The 9,601-nt window shown below is 41.3% G+C and overlaps 2 protein-coding genes across 2 annotated transcripts; one reads left to right on the top strand and one right to left on the bottom strand.

Annotated features, from left to right (window-relative positions):
• Nucleotides 1-2,721: 2,721 nt before the first annotated feature.
• Nucleotides 2,722-4,723, top strand: chrm2b (cholinergic receptor, muscarinic 2b). The gene is made up of 2 exons (XM_030765891.1): nucleotides 2,722-3,547; nucleotides 4,167-4,723. Exons 1-2 carry the CDS (start codon nucleotides 2,722-2,724, stop codon nucleotides 4,721-4,723), a joined length of 1,383 nt encoding a protein of 460 aa, XP_030621751.1.
• Nucleotides 4,724-5,431: 708 nt separating this feature from the next.
• On the bottom strand, nucleotides 5,432-7,219 carry fbxl14a (F-box and leucine-rich repeat protein 14a). The gene has a single exon (XM_030766003.1). It carries the CDS (start codon nucleotides 7,111-7,113, stop codon nucleotides 5,911-5,913), a length of 1,203 nt encoding a protein of 400 aa, XP_030621863.1. The 5' UTR covers nucleotides 7,114-7,219; the 3' UTR covers nucleotides 5,432-5,910.
• Nucleotides 7,220-9,601: the final 2,382 nt, after the last annotated feature.

Genomic DNA, 9,601 nt, shown 5'->3' with positions numbered 1-9,601 from the left:
CAGTTTCTTTCGATTCTGTTAGTCAAGAGTTATTTCCTTAACTCATATCAGTGTTTATCCATCAATGACAAAAGACTTTTTTTTATTATTTATTCCATGGTTTTACTAAGCATTTAAATAGTTCTAGCGATCCTAGGAGTTTTGAGAACATTGCCAAGGCTTGTATAAATGTGATAAAACAAAGAATAAAATAACCATAGCTCAACATGTGTATTACGGGTGCATACACCTGGACCTCTATGTACAAAAGTTTAGTGTACCCAAAAGACAAAGTGAAGTTTCCTTAAAACTTTAAGTTGAGTATTCTTGTGGAGTCTTTGAGTTAGAAGCATGTTTTTCCCTCCATTCTGTCTGTGTCATCTTCATATGAACAGGGTGCCAGCTGAGACCCACTGTATTTTATGTAATTATCATTACAATCTCTTGTTTCAGTGTAAGAAGCTCTGCTAATTAGCAGCATTAGTTTTATTAAATCAGTGTATCTGATCCATTCACCTCGTTGTTTATATGCAGCCAACTCCAGAAAATGTCACTCTGGGCTTCTTCTGAGTATTGAACAAAAGTTTATGAAGACCATAAGAAAAATACTCCAGTTCACACAGAAATGTTTAGCCCCTCTTCACACATTCACAGATCCTGAAAATCTTTTCTAAGAATTTATACCTTTGCCATGCTGATGAGGTATTTGACACTCTCTAGTGTGGCCTTTAGTTTCTGGGAGAACACACAGTGCCCTGCTGGGAAGGTTGAAATGTCTCAGCTCTTTGAAATGAAGATGGATCATCATCCTTGTTCCAGTGTGAAGATCAATTCCAAGTGTCCCATAAAGATGACAAATTAAATTCACTCTTCTACAATGTTGCACAACCTGTCTTTAAAATATTACGACAGAGGTAACCTGGAACTCAGCATTTCCTGTTTTGCACAAGCTCTGGTTTATCACTTACCGTACACAGTCATTTTCTTAGGAAACTGGACACCCACACCCACATATATACTTCCTTTTTGAGCTCTCACAGCCTGTCAAATATGGACAGGGCTCAATAGGGCTCAATACTGAGCAGATACCCGCACGCTCTCCCTCTCTCTCACACACACACACTAACAGAGATATCAACCAAAAATGCCTGTCAGCTCCAGAACACAAAGAAAGAAAATAAATATCGATATATTCCTGGTTCATAGGAGCTCCACACACATTAAATGTGGGAAGCAAGTTATATTAAGCTGAACATATCTGTGACACTGAAATTATGTGCCCGGGGTTCTTGTTTGCATAAATGTTTTGTTTCAAGTACCCAAATAAAGTTTTTTCATTAAAGATTATGCATTAAAATATCTATGCTAATTTGGAATTTACATTTTCTAAACTGGAGAGTCATGTGTATTGTTGTCTTGCTAAATTTTATCACGCATGTGTTTCTAGACTCCTGTTTGTATTTACTGTTTACCATAGATACCAAACCTGTTGTTCCAGTGAAAGGCAATCGCATACCATTTCTCTGTCAGTAATGTGGCATAGACAGCCTCATACCTCGGTCTTATACAAACAGAATGATTTACATGACTAAAATGACCTTCTGTGTCACAGACTGTCAATTTGACTTCACATTCCAAAATCCTTTTACGATTGAATATCAGCACAGTACTACAAAGGTTCTTCCCTAGTTTGCTTTTGGGCTTGTCTCTCATTGACTGTACAGTGCTACGTGTAAGAGTGCACAGGTTATGTGCTGTTCAGTGTCTTTCTGTTTGCATTATATGAGGAACAAAACACACACTCATCTCTTTTTGCATAACAAATCAGAAACCTGACACAGGGCTGCACAATGGACTCATTTACAACTAATGTGATCCGACAGTATTTTGAGTTCATCGTGTCCACAAAAACTTGAGGGCAGGCATAGATCAAACACACATACACACACACACACACACACAGAATTGCTTACACTTTGCTGCAGTATTCTCCAAGGGCCTCTCACTGGACATAAGCGACAGAACAACAGATGTATTCTCTCCAGTCTGCCATAAAAAATGTGTTGAAGACTGTTTCCTTGTGATCTCCAGTCAGTTCTGTTGTGTAAAGATGCTCAGAATGCCCAAATTAAAATGAGGCCAAATTCTCCCTCTCACCATGCCTCTTCCATAATGATATTAACTCTCTGAGTGTTTTGACTCAGATCACCTGAAGATAATTTGTTGACATCGGAGAGGGTCTATCAGTGAAAAGTGATACATTTGTTTTTATTATATTCAGTTTGTCACTGCCACAGTATCTTTCATATAGCCTTTATTAGCTTTCTTTTGTGAGGCCGTTTTAGATCAAAGACTGGGTGTATCAGATGTCTTATTTGGTATTTTAATAGTCCTTTTTTTTACCAAGCCAGTGTGACATAGAACATTGTAAACATTATGCATTACTTTGTCTTTGATAAGGCTATGACATTTCTAACTAGCATTCAATAATGTCTGTGGTTTAGTTTAGAGACAGGACTTAACCGTGGTTCAGTTTAGGGGACACTCCTGTCTGTGGTGTAATTTAGAGGACAGACTTGTCTGTGGTTTAAAGAGATGAAGCATAACAGTAAGGGCATATAAAATGGATGATCCCAACAGGTTGTCATGTGAGCAATAACACGGTTTCTGTTGTCAGATGCAGAGTTCTCAGCCTTGATCCAAATGGAGCCAATATCCAATGCAATGAACATGTAAAACAAGATGGACAGTTTCAACGTTACCTCCACCCAAAGCTCTGCCCAGGGCAATGACACCAGTTTAACCCCAGAAAGCCCTTTCACTGCTGTGGAGGCAGTGCTCACAGTGGTTGGGTTGGGCTTCTTGAGCTTGATCACTATAAGTGGCAATGTTCTAGTCATGGTCTCTATCATGGTTAACAGGAACCTCCAGACCATCAACAACTACTTCCTCTTCAGCCTGGCATGTGCAGACCTTATTATTGGTGTGTTCTCCATGAACCTCTACACAGTCTACACTGTGATTGGCCACTGGCCATTAGGGCCCATCCTATGTGACCTGTGGTTGGCTCTTGATTATGTGGTGAGCAACGCCTCTGTCATGAACCTCCTCATCATCAGCTTTGACCGTTACTTCTGTGTGACCAGGCCGCTCAGTTACCCCATCAACCGCAGCACCAAGACGGCAGGGATGATGATTGCGGCCGCCTGGATCCTGTCCTTTGTCCTGTGGGCTCCTGCAATTTTATTTTGGCAGTTCATTGAGGGAAAGAGGACAGTGTCAGATAAAGAGTGTAAGATACAATTTTTTACTAACCCGGCGGTCACCTGCGGTACAGCAATCGCAGCCTTCTACCTCCCTGTGGTTACTATGACGATATTATACTGGCAGATCTCCAAAGCCAGTCGGAATCGCCTGCTGAGGAGAGAAACCCACAGGTTATCAGGGCTGTGTCAGGAGGAGAGAGACCAGGCTTGTGTGGCCCCTGAGGACCAGAGGGTCAGGAGGACCAGCCAGAGAGCAGAGGCCATGACCCAAGGACAGCAGAGTGGCTTAAACTCCACGACAGGTAGATTTGGCTGAGGATTTGGTTTATTCTTCTCCCACCGCAAAGCAGGCCTGTTTTACAGTGCATATTAAATACTAGTGGTGGAACCCTGTTCCAATACTCAACCATGACTCCTTTTTTGTGTCCTTTTCCGAAAATTCCGTGATATCAGGATGTAGTGAAAGCAGTAGCAAAAAAGTGTCACATGAATGTGCTACAGAGACATTTATGAGTTTTTGTTTTTCTGGTTTCACTCCAGCCACTGAACTGACCAAGACATTAATACAAGGAAAAGGAGAATGGAAGAATATTTGAACAGAGCCAATAATTAAAACAAACATATTTATCCCAGGTCTGTACCATGGATTCATGGGTTGAAGTATGTAGCAGGCAAATGTAATTTGGAGAGGTACTCAACATATAGTGTATACAGGAGTTGTGAATAGCATTGAGTAAGTTAGTTTTAAAATAGCGTTAATTATAGTTATAAAACTAGAAAGCTAATGTCATATTGCTATTCTGCTTTACAGCGTTACTGGGGATAAGGAAAAATATTTCATAAAAACAAAGGGTTAATGTTTATGATTATGGATGTCATGTTTTCATTGTTTAGTGCTCATCACATCCTCTCCACCCACAGGGGAGGAGCGACACAGCGACAATGACTCCACATCGGCAAGTGCTCTGGCTTCATCCAGTAACAAGGAGGAAGACATGTGCTCTCTCAGGACAAATGGTGACATCAAAAACACCACACATCAGTCCCAAGGTGAGGCCAGAGTTCGCTGGCCCAAACTCAACAGCATCGTGACTGTGACCCAAAAGGGGGACATCTACAAACCATGTCACTCAGGGCAGGATGCTGTCAGGCAATCAAAGAGGCAGCAGAACCGTACGAGTTTGGTCCTATCCAGAAGGTGGAATGGCAGCTCCTCTCGAGAAAGAAAAGTCACAAGGACCATCATGGCGATCTTGCTGGCTTTTGTCATCACCTGGACCCCTTACAATGTTATGGTGGTGATAAACACCTTCTGCTCAGATTGCATCCCAGACGGCCTGTGGACCATGGGCTACTGGCTCTGCTACATTAACAGTACAGTCAACCCCGCCTGCTATGCCCTGTGCAACCGCACCTTCCAGAACACGCTCTCACATCTCTTACTGTGTCAGTACAGAAAGATTCGCACAGCTCGATGACACTGGGACAGAGTTGTTTTTCAGTCAAATCAGAACACATGACAGGTGTTACCCTCTTAACAGGTTACAGACACCTGTAAAGGACACAAAATCTTTACAAACAACACCAGCAACAGGGAAAACGCTTTCCAGACAGGTTTTTTTCTATGTCAGCAAATTGATTTCTTTTTAATGACATTTGGACATATTTTCTATAAATGAGGTGCAATTTTTGCCTAATGCTTGCATATTTACCATTTTAAGTCAAAATACTCATTTCTTTGATAAGAGATTTTAACAAAATATTAAAACATTAAAAAGTACTCTCAGATTAGTCATTGCCTATACCTATGAGAATGGAAGCATGCCAACCAGCTGTCCAAATATGTACGTTCTCAGCTGGTTTTAATAAGCAGCTGTACCAGACACATATCTCATGCCAAAAGCAGAACCTGAACACACAGACAGAGCCGGAGCTGATAAACATGTTGAGTCTGGCCCAATTTCTGACTTGGCGGCTTCAGCAGGTTGGCGTATGTGTAGGCTTCTCTATACAAATGAAGCAACCAAGAAATGGATACATGGAAAGCTTTGTTTGACTCTCAAACAAATATATCATTTACTGTAAGAATACAAATCAGTATTTCATGCATTTTATTGCAAATTCATTTATATCTTTCACAAAATAGTCAGTGTTACATATACTGCCTGTTATAAGACATTGCATATTTTCAAGTCTGGCAAAAATAGACAAAATGATTCATGTAATCATCTTGTGTAGTGTGTTCTTAAGTTTGTGAGAAACAAGTTCAAAAAAAGCTTCTCTCTACAAATAGTTCTTTCAAACTGAAAAGGGTACATTTCAACAGTAACAGTCAGACTGCTGAGGAAGGTGGCAACACCCTGGCACATACATCCTCCATGAATCTCAAAGGGTTTCTGAATTACACACTTCAATATGAAGCATAACTCCAAACTACACCCATACACTTCTTATTCAGGATTTACATTTAGCAAAATAACATCTGTAGATATTTCATATTCACTTTCAGGTGGAATGAAGTCGTTTCTCATACAAAATGGTTCATGCTGGTTTGTAAGATAAAACAATGACAATTTCTGTAAGAATGACGAATGGCAAAGCTGAATGAGGTAGTCAAAGGACACTGCAGCCGCAGTCTGGTCAGACGGCGAGGATCTCTGGAGTGTCACCTGACTCGTTCACCCTCCGTCATTTGCCAAAGTCCCAGGTTTAACACTTTGAGACAGGGCAGCTGTGTTATCCTCTCCAGGCCCCTTTTGGTGATTTTGGTACACCCATACAAATCTATTCCAGTTAGCTGAGTCAAATGGTCAGCAATGAGCTCCAACCCTTTATCAGTGATGCGCACGCACTGTCCGATGTTCAGTGTCTTCAGCTCGTGCATTTGACGCACCATCCTGTTGATTCCATCATCGCTAACGTGGCATGAGCAGAGGGACAAAGATTTGAGCTGGAAAAGTCCCTGCGAGATGTAGGCCAAGCTCTGGTCTCCTATTTTATCACAAAATGACACGTCCAGTCCAAACAGCCTGAGGGAGCCCATGGCCAGATGCATGATGCCGGTATCACCAATGTTATCACAGGAGCGCAGGTTCAGAGTCCACAGCTGCGTCATGTATGACAGATGAATCATGCCTGCGTCAGAAATCCCACCGCAGAAACTAAGATTAAGGACTTTCAGTTTATTCAGGCCCTTGGAGATGTGCTTCAGAGACAGGTCTGTTAATTTCTGACAGTCCTGGAGAGTCAGATGTTCCAAATTTAGACAACCCTCTGCAGCACTGCGCGTCATGCCAGCCAGGTGGCCAATGCCCACATCAGACACGTGCCGACAGCTACGCAGGTTAAGGCTCTTCAGTCTATGCAATCCCCAGGCAATGAGCAGTAACCCAGTGTTAGTGATATTACTGCATCCACCCAGTTCCAGGAGCTCCAGGTTTTTCAGATACTGGGCAATTCTACCAAGACTAGAATCTGTGATCTGCTTACACAGACTGAGGTTCAGGATCTGTAAAGAGGGAATATCCTGTACGAAGGCATGTCCAAGGCCATTGTCCGTTAGATTGTAGCAGCCACTGAGATTCAAGCTTTCAATGTTTGGCATGCCTTGAATCACATAACTAAGACTGCGTCTCAGGCTAAGTATCTGGACCTTCCTTATTCCCCGGGTCTGTAGACTTGGGAACAGCGATGGGTTGGCTCTCCTCAAATGCAGTTTTGCTTCGACTCCCCTCCATACAGATTTATGGTACGAAGCGTCCCTCCAAGCTTTACATACCTGTGCAACTCTTCCCTTGCCTCTTAGGTCCAAGTAGCTAAAAATCATGGCTAAAATTTCCGGGAATAGGTTTGATATATGAGCCTCCATTTCGGAAAATAATAAAGAACGAGTCCTATTTGAAAACAGACTACTACAGGGAGCAACAACAAAATATCATTCGAAGTTTCTTTTCACATATGTTTCACATCCATAGTCCAACGGAATCAGAGCGTATGCATACAAATGACTGTTTCGGTATTGACAAAAGGAACACAGTCATTCAATAGTTCATCTAGTCAAAAAAGTTTGCAATATCTTACGTTAGCAAGCAAGCTAAAATGACGAAGGCGGAATAATCCAAAGCCGTGCCTGAAAGGCCGGGTTTCTTGCTTTCGAAGATCCCATGGGTAGAGCATTTCTGGAGAATGTCCTCAGTATGTAGACACAAGATCATATATAAAGTTCACATAAAGCCGGATGTTTGGGTTTTTACCTGTACCTGCTATGACTTGCTTCATTGTGTAGTGTCGGAATAAAATTCCATTAGCTTTTGAGCTAGCTAGCCAGCTAACTAGTTGTTCTAGAAATCAACTTCCGGTAGCCTTTGTCTATTCCGGTCAAAATTATTAGGCATGACTGTAAATCTGCGCAAGTTTAATCATATGGAAAACATTCATTTGTATTCTGTCAAATATTTAGAACACATAACGACTTCCAAATGTCACACAAAGACGGACATTCTGCAAAATTAATGGGAAATATAATCAGTTTATCAATTGCAATTAGTCAGAGTTCCCCCTTCCTAAAAAGTGATATTTGGAATCAGCCGGTGTTGTCATGTCTGTGCCTCACGAAAATAATAAAGTTTGCTATACCCAGAGCCATGTAGAGCAGTGGTCCTCAAACTTTTCGGTCTCAGGGCACACTAATACATAATTTTTTTTCATCCACGGCACCCCTAAATTACATTTTTACTTTTCCACTCTCAGCACCTTATATTTATGCCCTCTTTTACTACTTTTGACTTTTAGCATAAGAGTATTATAGGCCTTACTATAAGTATTTTTTTTTTTTTATCATTGCTATTATTATTATTATTCCAAGATGATGATGGTGACCACAACATTCAAATGAATAAGTTTTGTTATTCAGTAAATCAGATACATTCAATTTAATTCAAGAAATTCCTTATTTGATATAATATATCTCCAACATATTTTCATATTTCATCAAATGTAAACATATTACATGGACAAATTTTAAACATGGCTTTTGGGAAACATAGGTAGGCCTACGATATGAACAGACAATAACAACTATAGGCCTTCAACAAAAGGTGTTACAAAGAACTTCTACAATGTGTGGTGTCCGCACAGCCAGCTGGTCAGGTTAATGGGACACGGGCCTGCCTCTAACTACAGTCTCTTAATACGAGGGGGATTGTGGACAGTGCAACGCGCCTTTGCCTCGGCTCATTATCTCCGCCAAGGAGGTTATGTTTTCGGTGCGGGTTGTTTGTTGGTTTGTCTTACTGTCTATTTATGGAAAACTACCAGGCCGATTTTCATGAAACCATTTTTTCCACTTTAGTTAACATTGCGAGACAGGGCAAAAATGAACTGAATTCGTCGCGCATGCACTAACCGGTCGTAAATATATTGAATCGTGTGCCGCAACTACACACAGGCCTACAACAAAACATAGCAGCCACCCCAAACATCACTGCAGAAACAAATACAGTAGATATGTAAGAAATACGCAATGTCTCAATTATTCTTACTGTTTTTTCCTAGTCGATATGACCAAAATAAGTTTATTTAAAAATGTATTGTAGGCTTGCATAATCGCGTATAGTTCTTACAATAAATTAGCTTTCACAATCATACATTCTGACTTCTTTGTTGTATTAGTTTTGGAAATATATCCAGACATATATAGTGGTTGCCGTTGCAGATTTGAATATCATAGAAGAACGGACTGTTGGCCTTGGCGGAGGTCTGCGCTCTCTGAGTGCACTCCTAGCTCTGCATATATCCCTCTCATCTGGTTAGCCTCCAACATCTGCCAAGTAAAGCTAGGAAGAGCGCGCTTGCCGTTAACGTTAGCCTACGTTACCCCTCACCAGCAGTGCGTATCAATTTTTTTGTCCGAGATATGTCGCAAGGAAAATTTGAGAGAATATCCGTTTCGGTTAGAACTGATTTAAAATCATTTTTTACGTGACGTTTGAACAGATGTAAAGAAGTTTTATATGTGACATTGGTAAATTCCAAATATTATCAAAATATTCCGCGGCACCCCAGGGGGGTATTTCAGAAAGCGGGTTTAACAAACTCAAAGTTTAATCCTGAACTCTGAGTTGATGAACCCTGAGATGGGAAACTCTGAGTTTTCGGTTCCAGAAAAGCTGATCTGCTGTCTCTTTTCCACTACAACGGTGCTGGTGCCCGTGCCCGTGCCCGTGCGGAGCCAGTGCTGCCTTGGTGCCTTTTGAGAACCGGCCCGCATTTCCACTGGTTTGGGAACCGAACGCTACATATAGCGAAAGTTTGGGTAATTTCCGTGGGGAAAAAATAATGTCAGACAGAGCGCATCT

The sequence above is a fragment of the Chanos chanos genome, chromosome 2 (assembly GCF_902362185.1).
Source record: "Chanos chanos chromosome 2, fChaCha1.1, whole genome shotgun sequence".
NCBI classification, from domain to species: domain Eukaryota; kingdom Metazoa; phylum Chordata; class Actinopteri; order Gonorynchiformes; family Chanidae; genus Chanos; species Chanos chanos.
This window is presented reverse-complemented; position numbering and strand designations above follow the sequence as displayed.

Bases quoted from the DNA above. Each gene is read 5' to 3' on its own strand.
- chrm2b (XM_030765891.1), top strand. From the start codon at position 2,722: ATGGACAGTTTCAACGTTACCTCCACCCAAAGCTCTGCCCAGGGCAAT. The intron at 3,548-4,166 runs GTAGATTTGGCT...CTCCACCCACAG, and splicing joins TGGCTTAAACTCCACGACAG to GGGAGGAGCGACACAGCGAC.
- fbxl14a (XM_030766003.1), bottom strand. From the start codon at position 7,113: ATGGAGGCTCATATATCAAACCTATTCCCGGAAATTTTAGCCATGATT.